The 19,233-nt window shown below is 48.0% G+C and overlaps 2 protein-coding genes across 2 annotated transcripts in view; both read left to right on the plus strand.

Annotated features, from left to right (window-relative positions):
• The window catches only part of LOC137412855 (kinesin-like protein KIF13A), a 232,334-nt gene that overhangs the window by 136,022 nt on the left and 77,079 nt on the right, over positions 1-19,233 (plus strand). The window contains 4 exon segments of the mRNA XM_078782869.1: positions 442-462; positions 1,230-1,329; positions 1,593-1,719; positions 1,847-1,902. Coding sequence (XP_078638995.1) covers positions 442-462; positions 1,230-1,329; positions 1,593-1,719; positions 1,847-1,902 — 304 coding nt within the window.
• LOC144893208 (uncharacterized) overlaps positions 1-19,233 on the plus strand; it is a 301,836-nt gene that overhangs the window by 74,750 nt on the left and 207,853 nt on the right. The window lies entirely within an intron of this gene.

Consider the following 19,233-nt stretch of genomic DNA (forward strand, 5'->3'; position numbering starts at 1 on the left):
AATCAAAACGTCAATTAGGCATTTTCAGGGTGATCATTCGGCACATCTCCATACGAGGCCTACACCTTTACACGTTGCAAGGTGTGTGTGTGTGTGTGTGTGTGTGTGTGTGTGTGTGTGTGTGTGTGTGTGTGTGTGTGTGTGTGTGTGTGTGTGTGTGTGTGTGTGTGTGTGTGTGTGTGTTACAGGAATTCATCATACAAGACCATAAACATTAATGGGATGTTCAAGGGGAAGGGGTGTGACGATGGAGAGAAGGGATCATGAACCATTAAACCAAATCGTCACACAAATGTCCAAATGATGTAAAATTTTGATGAGTAATCACAATTGTAAATGTAATTTTTGTTTGCCCACCCTGTACACATTAAATGTTTTTATTTTACTTTGTTTAAACTCTTCCATGAGCTAAAAAGTGTTTTGCTCCTTTTTGTTTTACAGGACGAGATGGACAGTTATCAGGTAATGCAGTCACATAATTAGCCAATGTTGGGACTATAGGGCTACGAAGTAGCATCCTGGACAGTATGGGTTCCACATGATGGCCTAGGTGGCGGGGGAGGATGTGCATGGAGGGCTAGTGGGTTCCACATGATGGGCTCGGTGGTATGTAAGGATGTGCATGGAGGGCTAGTGGGTTCCACATGAAGGGCTCGGTGGTATGTAAGGATGTGCATGGAGGGCTCATGGGTTCCACATGATGGCCTAGGTGGTCGGGAAGGATGTTGTGCATGGAGGGCTAGTGGGTTCCACATGATGGGCTTAGGTGGTGGGGGAGGATGTGCATGGAGGGCTCGTGGGTTCCACATGATGGCCTAGGTGGTAGGGAAGGATGTGCATGGAGGGCTCGTGGGTTCCACATGATGAGCTAGGTTAGGGAAGGATGTGCATGGAGGGCTCGTGGGTTCCACAGGATGGTCTAGGTGGTAGGGAAGGATGTGCATGGAGGGCTCGTGGGTTCCACATGATGGGCTAGGTGGCGGGGGAGGATGTGCATGGAGGGCTCTTGGGTTCCACATGATAGCCTAGGTGGTCGGGAAGGATGTTGTGCTTGGAGGGCTCGTGGGTTCCACATGATGGACTAGGTGGCGGGGGAGGATGTGCATGGAGGGCTCGTGGGTTCCACATGATGGCCTAGGTGGTAGCTCGGGTAGTGGATGCTGGGGTGGCAGTTTGTAAGGACATTGATTGCTTGGCATAACAAATGGCTATGCATGTTTACGTTACAGGAAGAAGACTTGTTGCATTTGAGGAGGTGTTGGTCTGAAGCACTAGAGCGCCGGCGAAGCTACCTGGATAAACAGATTCAAGGCCTAGTAGAAAAAGCTGGTGCGTGGGGATTGACTTTCCCCCAAACTATGACCTCTATATAAAATGAAAAACTTCCTGAAGGTGTTGCACATCTTTTAAATTGTGTTGCAACAGAGAGTGTTTTTGATGTCTATAATGAGTGTTTGCTCACATGTCAACAACCCATTTTGTACCGATATCTCGGTCTCTCCCCTTGCTTTGACGGGTCCTGGTGGTATTGGCGTTGAGAATGTTGAGTTTTTGGCCTACGACATGTGTTTGTGTGTTTATGTTTGGAACAGAGAGGGGAACAGAGGATGGAGAACGGGAAGAAAGGTTCGTGGATCAGTGGATGAGCTTGACTGAGGAAAGGAATGCGGTGCTAGTTCCGGCCAGTGGCAGCGGAGTTCCTGGAGCACCAGCAGACTGGTCAGTTTGGTTATGGTGGTTCGGGGTTGGGGATGTTGATGTGAACGATTTTGATAATGTCAGTTTCCTACAGCCACAGATGTAGTTTGGGATCATGTGATATTGATCAACTCATGTCGTTTTTCAGGAGCCCTCCTGTTGGGATGGAGACGCACATTCCTGTTGTTTTCCTGAACCTCAAAAGTAAGACACTAACGGAGGTTAGATACCATGGACGGGAGAGGTTTTTAATGTAGTTTATCTACTCTGGTTTATTTGTACTTTTCTTTCAAACCGAAACACTTTAGGTTTTGTAGTAAAGTTTTGTTCCTATATCTGTTGAGTGAAGAGATCGTGCTGCATTTGGAGTGCAATTTTGATCTGCTCGTAGTTGTATTTTTCCGCTTCTGCTGAGTCCGATCGTGCTGTTAAATCACTGTTGCAGTGGCCTTTATTTTTTAAAATTGACATACAGTAAACTCTCGTCCAATGAGGGTTTTCGCAATGCGGTCTCGTTTATGCACGTGGAACTAGAATGGCACTGAAGGTTTAAGTTTATGTTTTGTATCCCACTGGTGTTGAGCCTGGTGTTGTTGGCTTAGCGGTTAGGGTGCCGGCTTGGGATCCGAGGATCCTGGGTTCGAATCCCGATCGATCGCTGAATTAATGCCAGGGGGGTTGACTCAGCCTGTCATCCTTCCGAGGTCGGCAAATTGAGTACCAGCTTGCTGGGATGAATGATCACTGTGTGTACCCCGATTTAGAATAGGTACACCGTATCCCTGCGCGTCGTAAGAGGTGACCAAGGGTTAGCGTCAGGAAGGGCATCCGGCCATAAAAACATTGCTTCAAACAGGGAACCATGATTGTCATGGGGCCCGCAAGGCTAACCCCCGCTCTAGTGGGGAAAATGGCCTTAAAACGATCATTCATTCATCCCACTGATAGGCCGGATCTGGATTCGGACCTGAACCAAAATCTAATCGGCTTGTTCTTGTCACCTAACCAACTCATCCACCAAGTTTAGTCATAACTCGTCCATAACTTTTTTTAATTTCCTGCTATGTATCCCTTTTCACCCGATCTCTCGATGGTAAAGAATCACTTAAATTAAATAATTATTGTATCCGAATCCATATTCAGATCTTCACCAAAATCGAATCGATTCTTCCTTGTCAGACACCCAACCGGCCCAAGTTTCATCCAAGTTTCGTCCAAATCCGTCCACAACTTTTTGAGATATCCTGCTATATCTCGTTTTTGGCCCTATCTCCCAATAGTGAAGAATCACTTAAAAATTCTACGAGCCAGATCCATATCCGGATCTTCACCAAAATCTAATAATTTCGTCCGTGTCACATGCACTATCTCTCTGCCAAATTTTGTCTGAATTCATCCACAACTTTTTGAAATATCTTGTTCACAGACAGACAAACAGACAGACAGGGATGAAAACATAACCTCCATCCACCTTCGGTGGTGGGGGTAATAAATGTGATGCTTATTTCCTGAACGAGTATAAAACTTGATTATAGACTGATCCGACGGCCGGTTCAATGGACGGGCGCCCTCTATAGACGCCGCCATAGTTGGGAGGCATCCGCTTCATTCGGCTTGCTCTCCAGCATTCAGATTACATGCAGTTACCGGTCTCAGTTCACTTTGCCGAAAGAATATCGATACAAAATATATTTGTTTGTTAGATTCATCGGAGAAGATGGAATCGTGGACGATACGACCGGTCCACCGAGCTATACGACCGGTGAAGAGCCGGTGTGGCGGCCCGCGTGGAGGTGGACTCTGAGGGAAGAATCCATGCGGGGCAGCAGTGATACACCCGCCGTGACCTGGCCGTATGGAAGAGTCGATGAAGCGATAAGGAGCTGGTGAGGCGGCCCACGCGAAGGGACGGAGGCCCAGTCGGGTCTGCCAGATGAGTCACAACCCAAGTGATCAAGGAACTTGGGGCTCGGCAGCGGCCACTCGGGGCCTAGCCGTAGTTGCCAGAGGTGGCCGCCCCGGGCGGAGGTGGACTCTGAGGGAAGAATCCATGCGGGGCAGCTGTGGTACGGCCGCCAAGACCTGGCCGTATGGAGTAGTTGATGAAGGGACGGGCACCTAGTCAGGTCGGTCAGAGGAGTCGTTATCGTAGTGGTCGAGAAACTCAGGGCGAAGGCGGAAGGGGGCTCGGCATGGCATAGCATAGGGTACGTGGTTGCTAACAAAATAGGTTTGGTGCAGGTGGAAGTGGAAACCGGGTACCCCCAGGTGCCAGGTTCCTTCAGGGCGGCATGGCCGTGCGCCTACGGTGCCCGGCGATATCGCCGAAAACGGGGTTTGTATCGTGTGCCTTCAGGTGCCAGGTGTCCATGACCACTCCACACGTATAGAGAAACACTTGCGAACGATTATCACGGACAGTTTTCATGTACGATCGCGATGATAGTTGTGCTGGCGCAGCCAGCTGGAGTTAAGTTTGGATCGGGGCGCCTCCCAGTAATGGCGGACGCAAGAGCGCCGCCTATCGGCAAAGGGGGCACAATCGTCCTTATCGGATCGGTCTATACCCCAGTTTGAAGGGGGCGCTGTTACCACGCTATGCGCAGTCTCCCGCCGTCTTGTAATCTTTTGCCATCCACACTCTTTTCTGTCTGCATAGTGCTGCCGTTGAGTGAACTTGTGCCCAGGAGACTTTTTTAACTAGTTATTTCGCCACATACGTATTCACCCTGAAATACAGGAAGACTCCGAAACATCAAGCTTCTCCAAGTGGTAGTGGAGCGAAGAAATCCCATAAGGTTATGACATTCGCAGAGTCAATCATGATTTAGACAAAAAATTGTGTGGTGGGATGAGTGTAGCATCGGTCGGCCATGAGTATCATGAGAACGAGTCCACCATACACACCATTCCTTCAACCCTGACGTCCTGGAGTTCATAACAGAAAAAGGCTGTGCTCCAGAGCATGTGTTCAACGCTGATGAAACGGAGCTTTTCTACAAGAAAATGCATAACAGGACATGCATCTCCATAGAGCAGAAGGCAGCACATGGGTTCAATTCTTTCAAGAATCGTCTTGCACTTATTTTTTGTGGAAATGCATCCCCCGGCGACTTTAACAAACAACCGTTCGTACTACGACATGTCCACCGGCGGCGAAGATCCCCCGGCCTCAAACAATTAACCCCCATCCTACAAACTTAACTTTCCACGATATATGTATATATATATATATATATATATATATATATATATATATATATATATATATATATATATATATGTATATATTGTTACAGACGTGGCTTGGATGTTATTTACCGAGCGGTTTTATGGTATGACCACGTCTGCACAAGTTACCCGATTGTGCCCGAACGTTGACGAATCGCGCTATGCTAGACCAATGAAGGAAAAAGAAGACACACGGCTGGAATTAATACGACACGACACCAGGGATACGGTTCTCAAAGGTTGTTATTACAATAATGCGGAAGGTTTAGATTACAGGGACAAGAGGGAAACATAGGAAGGTGGGCACTTAAACACACTTATATTAACCCCAACAGACGACAAATAAACGGGACAAGGCTCACTCACACGGGGTTTGATTGCAACGAAAGCGGGTAGCGATCGCTCCAGGTGCACCTGGGCTCAGGGCAGGATCACGTACGGTCCAGTTTAAGAGATGCGGTGGAGGTATTGCAGCGCTCGAGGGGTGGCGACTTCTCTCTCCAGGCTGGGGGCGCATCTGACGTCACATCCGGCGCGGGGCCGCGTATATCCGGCGGGGAGTGACACGCCCTCGGCTCGTTAGCTCCGCCCCAGATGGAATCGGCACGTTGCTTCTCATTGGGTGCGTGGGGGGGTTACTGGCTCCGCCCCTGACGAGGAGCTGACAGCCAGCCCCTTCGGGGTAACGCCGTGGAGCGTATGGTCATGGCGGGTAACCGAGCCGGTGTGAGGACGCACACTCCCCGCCCCTCTGTTGTTGTAGTCGTAGTTGTAGTTGTAATTGTTGTTGTAGTTGTTGTTATTGTTGTTGTTTGGGGAAGAAGATGGGAGGAGGTATGGGAAAGGTCCTAAACTCACTACTGATGCCATATAATCACATTCTGGTGCAACGAAGAGTCATAATTAATGGAAACGAGGCCTTAACTGACATAGATTAAGAATAACTAGGAAGATGTCCGAAAGTTGGCTATGTGTGGTGCGGTGGACCTGGGCACGACATTTAATGGGGGAATAAGGGGAAGGTCGGCTCTACTGATTGTTATTTACATGCAATGGGACTAGGGAATGGGGGATTGGGGAAAGTTGGGGAGTATTGGAGAAAATAGGGGAATATTTACAAGCGGATATGGAGGCCAAATTCCATATTCGCAACATTGCACCCTTCTCTACCCTCGGGGCGTCCCGACCCGATAAATTTTTACCTACTTTAGTGTGGCACGCAATGTAGTTCCCTCTACTATTAACTCTACCCTGAGTGCGACAGTTTTACAGATATTCACAAATGAGTAAATATGTCCCCCTGCGACGTTGCACCCTTCTCCTCACAGAAACACACCCACAGGATAACCGAATCCGGAAAGAATCCTCAAACTAAACATACAGCCGGTAGGGAGCATTATTTACAAGACTACGCTGCTATTTACACTACGATCCAGGACCTGTCTTTGGAGGAACACATGCAGATGTTATGCATAGAGAGAGCGCGCTTGCCAGCATCGATACACCAACCCACGAGTGCTCTGTGGCCGACGGCCTTTAATAACGTGCAGAGCACCCTTCCCGAGCATCAACAGCACCACCCCACCACCAATCGGTGCAGTCACCATTGTTCAATGATTAAAAATAAATGCGACAACCCCTAACCCTGCAGGTGTCTCTTGCTCTTCGTGTGGCCTTCAGTGGTGTTAATTAACAGTGGTTCACCTTTATGGCATAGGTGCCACGTTGACCCATAGGTCCATCCCCGGGTGGTGCTTGGCCGCAAACGAACTGCGGTCCATTGTGGGTGGCCACAAACTTTGCGGTCCATATGGTGTATCGATCCCGGCAGCAAACAGCGAAAGTGCAGGCCCACAACTGCGCAGCCAGCACCTCTCTCTCCTCTCTCTCTACCCCAAAGCCAGATCCTCGGAGGTGGGAGACAAAAGAAGAAACAAGTGAGTAAGGTGGTAAGGGCGCAAAAGTGCACGCAATGTAAGGTGATGCACACTGGGGGCACATGGGAACCAGGTGAGACAGGTACGTTCCTATCGTACGCCCCCCCCCCACCAGGTAACCTACATGGCCCCTCCCTTACCCCTTACTGTATCCACAAAACACAACACTACCCATAAACATCTACTTTACAAATCAACAAACATCCCTACTGTCTTCCCCGTTCCTCCCATATACCAAATTCGTCTTCTCTCCCTCCTAACCAATCAAATTTGCCATTTTCAACTCTCATCAAAATTTGCCATTTTCAACTCAACATCAAAATTTGCCATTACCAATTCATCATCAGTCCCTCCTAGGGAGGGAGAGATGGAATCACCCCAATGTCTCATCCACGTCGTGATGCGTCTCACAAATCCTCACAGCAATCTCATTTCCTGCACAAAACAAAGAAAACACAGGTGTGGAGTCATCATCATCACCACAGGTAAGTGGCTGCGTATGGTGCGACAGGTTCATCAATCCTAACTATTTCCTAAATGACTTTAACAACTTTACACTACCCGGGGTCTCTCTCCGGCCAAACCATTGGCCCTCTTACACTATGGGTTCTAAAAACCAATTCCCATTGGCCAAACTGTGGTGCTCTTCAATTTGGGGTCTCACTCCCCCGATTCATCTCCCGGTGCCCTCGCACAATTTCTGGGCTGTGGCGTGTACCTCTCCCAGCGGGTCTACCCACCTGCACACCTCCACCACTGCAGTTGCCTCCGAGCTTACCTGCTCCTTTCCCTAACCTAACTACCTGGGGAAGGCCCTCTCGCACTCTCCCCACTCGGTGCCCTCTCTGGCACTGGGCTACCCGGGTCCGTCCTCCGGATCCTCGGGCCCCATCCACAACTCTACCGGCTCCCAGAGCCCACCTGCGGCCTCACCTGGCCGACATCCTCACAGTGGTGGAGTGCCCAACCAACTACACACACTAACAGGCTACACGCCCAGCCATTTCCACAACACTAATGCACCCATCCACAACACCATTCTGCAACCGCACCACAGATGCCAATATCTAACCACAATTTACCTATACCCTCTACCTAACACTTACACTACCCGCCCCGGGTACTCGTGAAAGGGGTCCACTCTTCCCCCATCCACACCTTCGCACCATGCACACCACTCCGTACCACTCACTCCAACTCTCTCCACACACCTGTACCTGCACACCTGTGCTCTCACACCTGGTGCCACCGGCACCCTTCTCTCCCCAAGCGCATTCGCGCTGATCCACACACTCACTACTCACACACTGCTCCACACACCTGTCCAGTTGCACACCTGTGCAATCACACCTGTTCCATCCTCACACACACGGCATCATCTCAGCTAACTACTCCCTTCTGAAACTTGCGCTTCCCAGTCGTCCCTTTAAACTATTGCGCTCCCTCGTCATTATCATCCACACTAATCTACCTGCGTCCCCACTACAGGTATCAGTCACTAACTAATCTTAACGTTACCTACTGTCATCTTCGCTAGATCCCTATCAATATAACCTAACCCACCCGGGCTAGTTTTCACTGCCATACACCCCATAAGCTATTGCTCCTTTGCCCCACCATGGGAAGGGTGGCAGATTTGCCATCCCACCCCATCGGGGGTCTCTCACTACCAATTTTGCACATCAAATTTCAACAAATTAAAAATTTGCCAATCATCTGCCAATCACTGTACCATTACCAATCATCACTCTGCCAATCCTTTGCCAATCATCAAATTTTGCTTTTCTCTAATTTTGGGTCCAAAACACTAACCTCATCACCCAGTCGACTCACTAATACCTCTCGGTGCGCCAATTCCTGTCCAAAGCCCGGCTTCGTAAAGCCAAGCCATGAATGCTGGTTGTTCTGTGCCGGCGGCTGGATGCGTCCGGCACTCGGTGCAGGGAGGGGGGCTTACCCGGGCCGAGATCCCACGCATCACCTCGGCGTGGAGCCATCCAATGTCCCGATCTCGACCTGCCGGAATGCCTCAACAAAAAGTGGTCGCCATGACGACCCTTCCTATCCAGCCGCCCGCTCCGCCTAGTGGAGCACGGACGCGGCCGTTCAAAGCGAGGCCCGGCACGCACCGAGGGCCCGATTCGGCTATAAGTCGTTCTAAACTCTACCCCGTCTAACGTCGATGCTTCACCTGCATGCTTACATCCCGCAGCCCGTTCCTTGCTCACACATCCAGCCGTTTCCATGCCCCTCGTACCGTTCCTTACACACCCAGGTACACCCATTCCCCTCACCGCCTTGGTCACACACCTGACCACCGAACACTTTGGCACACACTCGTTGGTAGCACACCTCACCAATACACCTCTTCGCGCCCCCTCCTCGGTCACCTCCTCTGTGACAATCACAGGTGTGCTCTCATTCGCACACCCAACCACGTGCCTCACCACCAACTCCAGCGTGCATTCCCACTCACGCTCTACCATTCCAGGTGTGCATCCTTCCATCCCAGGTGTACATCCTCGCTCACCTGTCACAACTAACTCACGCTCCATGTCACTCTCACTACTTTCACCTCCATTCCTGACAGCGCACTCACCCTTACTCTTGACAGCACACTCTTTCCTCATGCACCTGTCCGTCACACACCTTTCTCGCGCACACTCTCCCGTTACACCCTCTGTAACACTCACCACAGCTGTGCATTCTTCCTTGCCTTTGACAGCGCACTCTTTCCCCATGCACCTGTCCGTCACACACCTTCCTCGCGCACACTCTCCCGTCACACCCTCTGTAACACTCACCACAGGTGTGCATTCTTCCTTGCCTTTGACAGCGCACTCTTTCCTCATGCACCTGTCCGTCACACACCTTTCTCGCGCACACTCTCCCGTTACACCCTCTGTAACACTCACCACAGCTGTGCATTCTTCCTTGCCTTTGACAGCGCACTCTTTCCCCATGCACCTGTCCGTCACACACCTTCCTCGCGCACACTCTCCCGTCACACCCTCTGTAACACTCACCACAGGTGTGCATTCTTCCTTGCCTTTGACAGCGCACTCTTTCCCCATGCACCTGTCCGTCACACACCTTCCTCGCGCACACTCTCCCGTCACATCCTCTGTAACACTCACCACACCGCGCTTCCATGTGCCCCCTCGCACACGCGCTACGACCGACTCACTCTCGCCAGCACCCTCACTCCTTGGCACGCACTTTTTCCTCACACACCCCAGAGTCGGACTTTCTCGCACACCTCCTCTTTCGCACACCAGACCTGTCGCACACTTCACCAACGGCCTCTCACGAACACCCGGGTCTATCTCGACCCCCAAGCTTATTAAATCCCCTGGCGCATCATACGCACGACCATATTGGTCACCACTTACACCGGGTCCTCTTCCTCTTCGCTTCTCCTCCATCACCTGCGAATCCCTCATCCGGTTAATGAGCACATCATCACGATCCAAACACAGACTTTGGACCAATTCTTTTATCTCCTCTTTTATCTCTTTCTTATCCCCTCTCCGTCGCTTCTTAATTTCGCTCATCCCTTCTTCCACTTCTTCTAATTTGTGCTTCACCTCTTTTATTCCCCGGTACGTCTCCTCAAGCTCGTCCTCCAAGGCTACCTTGACCGTTTCCATGTGCGTCCTCACCTGCCGGTCCTTCGTCTCCATTACCTCTACCACCTCGTCCAACCTCGTTGTCAGTCCCTCACGTACCATCTGACATTCCCTCTTCGTCGCTATCAAGTCGTCTTTTAGTTCTTTCTGTGTCACTTTTAACCCTCCTAATACCGCAGTGTTCCTTTGAACCTGCTCCGTTAGTTCTTTTTGTCCCTCCGTCAGCTGTTCCACCTCCTGCGTCAGGACCTCTATGCCCCCCTGTAACTTTACAGTCCCCTTTCTCACCTCTTTCTCCATGCGCTCCTTACAGTGCCTCACCTCCTCGCGCACTCCTCCGACCTCCTCACTCACTCCTCTTCTGATCTCCTCTCCCATCACTTGCATCTCCTGCCCAGATGCCACCCTCATCTGCTCCATTTCCTCCCTGTGAGCATCCAGTTTGGTTTCTACCCCCATTCTGACCCCCTCTATCTGCTGCTCCATTTGTTTAACTTCCCTTTCCGCTTGGTCCCTCATGTCCCTCAATTTGCCTTCCATACTGTTTTCTAACCCCTCTAACCCATTTTTCACTCCCTCTATTTGATTCTCTTGAGCGGCCATTCTGTTTTCTACCCCCGTTAACCCATGTTTCACTCCCTCTATCTGATTCTCTTGAGCGGCCATTCTGTTTTCTACCCCCGTTAACCCATTCTTTACTTCTTTTATCCCGTTGTCTAACCCCTCAAATTTCTTTTCTAATCCCTCACCGGTACCCCTCATTTGGCCCTCCAATCGCTCACCCTGAGCATCCATCCGGTTCCCCATTACCCCCATTTGGTCCTCCAATCGCTCACCCAATCGCTCATTATTAGCCCTCGTTTCCTCCCTCATTTTCTCGCTATTCTGGGCCATAAGGGCCTTCATTTGTATGAAAAAAAGGCCCCAATCCATCGGGGGCGCTGCCACGGTCGCTGGCGCGGTGATCAGCGAGGCGCCATTTTGCGCGCCCGCTTCTTCGTGCGTGACGGCGCTATTTTGCGAACCTGCCGCCCTCACTGCTTCGCTCTCCTCCTGTCCCTCATTTTGGTCCTGGATCGACCCTACCTCACTCTCCTTTACCGGACCCCAGCTGTCTTGATCCGCCATAGCGCGACTTTCAAAATTCGGTTTTTATTTTTTATTTTCGTAAAACAAATTGAAATTTCGCCGTTATAATTTCGCGCGGGAAACGCGCTCCGAATCGATTCGGTCGAGCGCCGTACGCGCTCCGGCTCGATTTTCCCTCCCAAAATTTGGGCCTAACTAATTTAGTCCCGGGTTCGAATTCCACTCCTCGACACCAATTGTTACAGACGTGGCTTGGATGTTATTTACCGAGCGGTTTTATGGTATGACCACGTCTGCACAAGTTACCCGATTGTGCCCGAACGTTGACGAATCGCGCTATGCTAGACCAATGAAGGAAAAAGAAGACACACGGCTGGAATTAATACGACACGACACCAGGGATACGGTTCTCAAAGGTTGTTATTACAATAATGCGGAAGGTTTAGATTACAGGGACAAGAGGGAAACATAGGAAGGTGGGCACTTAAACACACTTATATTAACCCCAACAGACGACAAATAAACGGGACAAGGCTCACTCACACGGGGTTTGATTGCAACGAAAGCGGGTAGCGATCGCTCCAGGTGCACCTGGGCTCAGGGCAGGATCACGTACGGTCCAGTTTAAGAGATGCGGTGGAGGTATTGCAGCGCTCGAGGGGTGGCGACTTCTCTCTCCAGGCTGGGGGCGCATCTGACGTCACATCCGGCGCGGGGCCGCGTATATCCGGCGGGGAGTGACACGCCCTCGGCTCGTTAGCTCCGCCCCAGATGGAATCGGCACGTTGCTTCTCATTGGGTGCGTGGGGGGGTTACTGGCTCCGCCCCTGACGAGGAGCTGACAGCCAGCCCCTTCGGGGTAACGCCGTGGAGCGTATGGTCATGGCGGGTAACCGAGCCGGTGTGAGGACGCACACTCCCCGCCCCTCTGTTGTTGTAGTCGTAGTTGTAGTTGTAATTGTTGTTGTAGTTGTTGCTATTGTTGTTGTTTGGGGAAGAAGATGGGAGGAGGTATGGGAAAGGTCCTAAACTCACTACTGATGCCATATAATCACATTCTGGTGCAACGAAGAGTCATAATTAATGGAAACGAGGCCTTAACTGACATAGATTAAGAATAACTAGGAAGATGTCCGAAAGTTGGCTACGTGTGGTGCGGTGGACCTGGGCACGACATTTAATGGGGGAATAAGGGGAAGGTCGGCTCTACTGATTGTTATTTACATGCAATGGGACTAGGGAATGGGGGATTGGGGAAAGTTGGGGAGTATTGGAGAAAATAGGGGAATATTTACAAGCGGATATGGAGGCCAAATTCCATATTCGCAACAATATATATGTATATATGTATATATATATGTATATATATATGTATATATATATATATATATATATATATATATATATATATATATATTTATATATACAGTGGAACCTTGACTTACGAGTTTAATTCGTTCCGTGACCGAGCTCGTAACTCAAATTGCTCGTATCTCAAATCAAATTTCCCCATTGAAATGCATTGAAATGCTATTAATCCGTTCCAGCCCCCAAAAAACCACACCAATTTTTTTTGTTACGTGTTTTTAAATAAGAAAAATGTACTTTATAAATAACAAATAATGTATAAACAAGCACGACCTCGTATATACTGTACATAATAAAAGACAATGTAAAGAAATAAACTGGTTTTATTAAGTGTATTTACCTTGAAGATCAGACGAAGATGCTGGCGGAGGTGGAGGGGATAACTTTTGCCTTTTTCGCCACACTTTCCTCGCTTTCACTTGCAGGGCGTTTAAAGAAAAACCTGTCCAACGAGGTTTGTTTCTTCCTCCCTTTCAAAATGTTTCGAAAATGAGTGAGGCAAGTGTCGTTACACAGCGCCAACGCCAAAATAACCGAAATGCGAAAACTAAAATGCAGCGCTATACGATAGAGATACTGTACGTGCACGGCAGGCAAGATAACCACGTGACCAGAACCCACCTGGCGGCAAAACTCAAAATAACCGAAATGCGAAAACTAAAATGCAGCGCTATACGATAGAGATACTGTCCGTGCACGGCAGGCAAGATAACCACGTGACCGGAACCCACCTGGCGGCGTAAACTCAAAATAACCGAAATGCGAAAACTAAAATGCAGCGCTATACGACAAAGATACTGTACTTGAACGGCAAGATAACCACGTGACCGGGTGGCGAAAGCTCGTAACTCGGATCTCGGCTTGCATCTCAAAGCAATAAACCGCCGGAGCGACGGCTCGTATCTCGAAAAACTCGTAAGTTGGGGCACTCGTAAGTCAAGGTTCCACTGTATATATATATATATATATTTATATTTATTTATATATATATATATATATATATATATATATATATATATATTTATATTTATATTTATATATATATATATATATATATATATATATAATTTTTTTAATATATATATATATTTATATATACTTGCGCTTGCGCTCATTGAAAGATTTGGATATAATATATATATATATATATATATATATATATATATATATATATATATATATATATATATATATATATATATATATATATATATATATATATATATATATATATATACTTGCGCTTGCGCTCATTGAAAGATTTGGATTTCCAGTGATCCCTCATTTATCGCGGGGGTTACGTTCCAGAACCCCCCGCGATAGACGAAAATCCGCGAAGTAGCGACCATATTTTTATTTTATTATTTATATATATTTTAAAGCTTTATGACCCTCCCCACACTCTTATTAACCTTTCCCACACTCTTATTAACCTTTCCCATACTCTTATAAACACTTCCTATACTCTTAAACACTTTTTACACTCTTAAACATACGTAATTTTAACAACATGTAAAATTCTAATGGGTACTCACCATTGAAGATACTGTAGCGACCCATGGGTTCCCCAAGCAAGACCAGCATCAGAATCTCCTTGCTCCAGCCGGTGACGTCACCGGCGGGGATCCGCGGCGCAAGAGTGGCTGGTCACGTGACCACCAAAGCGTGTCGCGCGTGCGGGTATAATCAGCTACACCTGTTGATCACGTGACCACCGAAGCACGCCACGCTTGAGAGGCGTGGCTTTCGGTTTCTGGTTGTGCTTTATAATGCAGCCCGATAAACGGGCTTTTCAGTGTTCCCGAGTTGGTTTTGAGAATAAATATCTTTTCGGACGAGTTTGTGTCTTGCCCGTCATTTCGTCCGTATCAAGCAAGAGCCCCGGCTCTTCAATACTACAACTTGCGTGATGAAGATGATGATGAATTAGCTGTGCAGTGCTGCTGACGATGAAGGTGATGACGATGATGAATGTACTGCACAGCCAGAAAGAGCATTACAGTTACCCATTACGTGGGTAACTAGCGCAAGTGGAAGCTGCCGCATCTGCGTTTTCCATACGCACGACTCTTTGTCTCTCCTTCTACTGTACACTATGTACAGTATTTTATTTCTTGTAATATGTTTTAATAACTGTATTTTTCTTATTTTTTTACGTTTTAAAATTTTTTAGGCTAGAAAATGCTTATTTTACCACAAAAATATTTAAATTAATAGTATATAAAAATACATTTATACCGCAAAATCCCGCGATATAGCAAAAAATCCGTGATATAATTTTACATATACTAGCGAGAAAAACCCGCGATGTACCGAAGCCGCGAAAAGTGAACCGCGATATAGCGAGGGACGACTGTGTATATATATATATATATATATATATATATATATATATATATATATATATATATATATATATATATATATATATATATATAACGGGAGCCCCCCCCCCCCCCCCCCCCGGAACTCAAGAAGAGGCACCTTTGAAGCAGCAAGTGAGGTTTAATAATCGAGCAAACACAATTGTGGAGCACGTCTTGAAATCGCAGGGCCTTGTCACACAAGACCGTGCAAGTCCAAGCCGCACTAAAAAAACTCAGTAAAAGACGAATTGTTATATAGATGAAATAACAGAAAAAACGCTGCGCTGAAGTATGACCTCAGACAAGAGAGGGCCTTTGAAGACACAGATGTGTGTGAAAGTAAGATATTTCTCAGGCTCTAATTCCAAACAAGCTGGGCTTTACAAGGCCCAGGGATGCGTTCCTCATAATAAAGTTCAATGGTGTGAACATTTGGCAGTAAAACATATTGAGCCAAGCACATACAAACCAAAGGAACAAATCAAAGGATACATCTTAAATCGTACCCTGTTCGAGGTTAACTGGCATCTATTCCCATAACTTTCTCCCTTTAGAAGATGCTGAAAAAACGTCTCCCAGGCTGGATCTGATCGAGCCGTGGGACGACATGTTTTGCAGTTCAATCTAGCTTTTTTGAAGCAAGCAAAAGAAAGACACAATTAAATATATATTTCAGGTGCCCTGTGTCACGTGGTGTGTCCCCCATGCCCTGCCCGACATATTTCTCCCTTTTTTCTTTGAGACAACACCTCGAAAAAGACAATGTATTAACCCCAGCGGGCCAGTGCCCCCCAATCACATGCCAGGCGCGCAATGCGTCACGCATGCTCAGGGAGGGATACCGGCCCCTGGTTGTGGCCGTCTGACATTTAACGCATAATTGTTAGCCATAATTCGCGACGAAGACCCCTGGTCCGGAGATAGCTGAGGCCCGGCCGGGTTCCGAGCCCACCCTTTCCCCAGCGTAGGTGCGACTCAGTCGCCGGCCTGATGAGGGGCGCTTCTTACGCAGGTGCGATCCTCGCAAATCAGGGCAAACGATCCACGTCCAATGCCATCAAGCCTTGCACATGTGATTGTTCTGTGGGAGAGAGGGTGGCACATCCATCATCACAAATCTCATTCTCATTGTCTGAATCAGCGTCAGTATCCGTGGTGTCGGGTGACTTATACAGAGGGGGGTAAACCAAAAATGTTCTTTACAAATGGTGGTACCCCATGACATTCATTCGTCTTTTCGTCCTCGCTGTTTGCATAATAGCTCTTAAAAGAACCTTTACTACTAAAATCAAAGGAATTCCAGTCAGGATCGGCATGGTCATTGGTGCCATGCCAGGAGTCGTAGAAAGCCATATCCTCCTGCCATGAGTCGTCTAGGTCGACGATCCAGTCGTGGGTGTTCGAATCTTGCCACGAAGTGATGGAATTGGCCGGTTCGCCGAAGGCCTTTGGGTCCTTTCCATGTGGCGAGAGGACCATCTCGGCAGCAGCAGTTGGTGTGGTCCATCCTGTGAAACATTTTCTCACACAAATCATGATTAGGGATTTCATTATAACCAGGGTGAGTACGATTCCCACGATTATGGCCATGCCTGTCAACAGCCATTTTACAATGATTCCTGTCCATCCTCGGAACCAGGCTGCTATCCCGGACCTTACACTGTTGGCTTTTTCCTTTCCCTCTGCCCTCTTCCTTACCACTATTGGGGCCCGTGGTGTCACTATGTGTGTGACGCATGGTGGCCGGGAAGTCAATAATTGTATGGTCGTAACTTCACATATCAATATCAGGGTGGTATTTCTGTCTAGTAAAGCGTGTGTGGTTAAATTGTTCGAGCCTTTTCCCCATTCGAATCCTGCGTTGGCGGAACTTGCTGTCGGTCCAAACTTTCCTCCCCGTTGCACTTGCCTCTGACGAGAGAGGGCAACTTGTGTTGACTTCATTCCGTTTGAATTTGCCATGACAGCCCTCCATACTATATAAATCCACGGGGGGTCCTTTGATGGTATTAGACAACATGGTACGTTTATCTCCTGGCCCCAGATAGCGCTTTGATAGTGGATGTGTGACTTAGAGGTTAGGTTGTCATATAATCCTTCAACATATGTCACCATGTCCGCCCACTTGGGGTGTGTCGTGGTGGGCGCAGTGCTGACGAGGTGTTTTAAACATAGCAGTGCAAGTGTAATTATTCCTATATGTCTATGGCATATCGGTTGGTGCAGCTCCTGCCCCATCCTGTGTGACGATGGGTGTGGTTGGTGGGACTTCAGTGACCGTGGGTGCAGGGAGGGCCAACTTACAATGCGTGGCGTGTACCCAGGACGACTTGCCCTCACAAAACACCGCTGTTGGTGTGGTCAGGAGAACCTGGAACGGTCTCGTCCACCTTGGTCCTTGTGGGTGAGGTGCTCCACGAGCACCTGGTCACCGGCTGGTGGAGTTCTGTTCACCTGGTCTGCAGAGCCGTGATCCAATCTGCACCAGCACCCATTCACCTCTTCGATTGGGGTCAACCTGCCTGTAGCAATCTAACGCAATTTTGTTAAACGAAATTCACAACTTTACATTCATTGGTCCCCCCAGTGCAAGCCAACCCCTTGTATCACCTTCTTATCACAAAAACAACATTCCACAACCACTTTCTCTTATTCCCTGCCTTTACCATCAACTTTTTCCAACCTTCTCCCTTTCTTCCTCAGCAAATCTTGCAAAGTCACTTGTCATTGACAAATAATCCATCTGATCTGACTTTCCTTTATCATCTTCGCACTTTCCCAAAACATTATTCACACTTACTCCAAAACCATGTCTTCAGACACAACCCAGACGGGTTGTGAATACACTTTCCCTTTACAGGCGCATCTGCCTAGCCATTCACGGATTGTCCACAAGACAAAATCACCATATTTCACACCTCAGCTCTTGAGACCACCCAGGGGTCCCTTGAGAGATGCATCCTAATGTTAAAATCACCTCAGCTCTCGAGAGCTCAATTTTGGCCCATGAGCTCGCTCCATGGACTTCATGAACACAAATCGAACAGACAGACAGGGGTGCAACCAGGCAGGGGGTAGGGTGGAATCAACAACAACCACAATTACCTTCTGCCAAGCAAGAGGCAAGAGCAGTATCACTCCCTCTTCCTTCTGCCCACCATAACTGGCAGACAGACAATGGCGAGCCACAAGCCCAACCCAACAAGGCTCCAGCTCCCATCCAAAGGACACAACTTCCTCAGACTGGTATAATCTCTTTATCAGCTTACGTACGAACCAAGACTGCAAACAAATAGTTTTTCCAATAAAAATCAATTGTCACACTATAGCACCCTATTGGCAGAATTCACTTCAGCTCTCAGATGGTTGGCTATTCATAGCCCAATTCCCTGTGTCGTGTCTGGAAATCCAAATGCTATATTTACTTTCACCAATTTCCGAAAATACCTCCCCTTAATCGTCTTCCCTGCATCTAATAATACATGATTTACCAACCATTTCCCCCCCCAATTATGATCAGTCAATGGAGAAACTCATCACATTTTCTCCATCCCGCTTTGTTGTTTTCCTATATTGCAACCATCCTTTTTGGAAACATACATATTTGTACCATGATCCTGTATTGCTTCCATCCCAGGAGTGTCTCAAAATCTGAAGCACAATTTTCCCATATACTTGCCTTAGTGCACAATTTTATCCAACCCATCTCAACAATCATCCTGTGTAAACAAATTATCCACTGACATACCATACTTCACGTTATTAGCAGCTGGTAGTTAAATATCAAAATACCTCAACTGGTATTCTTCCTTTGATAACCTCTCCATTATCCTACCAATACCTCACATGCACCTGTTGTAGGCACCTGTTTTAGCCTCTGGCCCAATAGCTGCCCAATATTATTATGAATATTCC

This window comes from Myxine glutinosa, chromosome 8, assembly GCF_964187855.1.
Source record: "Myxine glutinosa chromosome 8, kmMyxGlut1.1, whole genome shotgun sequence".
NCBI classification, from domain to species: Eukaryota; Metazoa; Chordata; class Myxini; order Myxiniformes; family Myxinidae; genus Myxine; species Myxine glutinosa.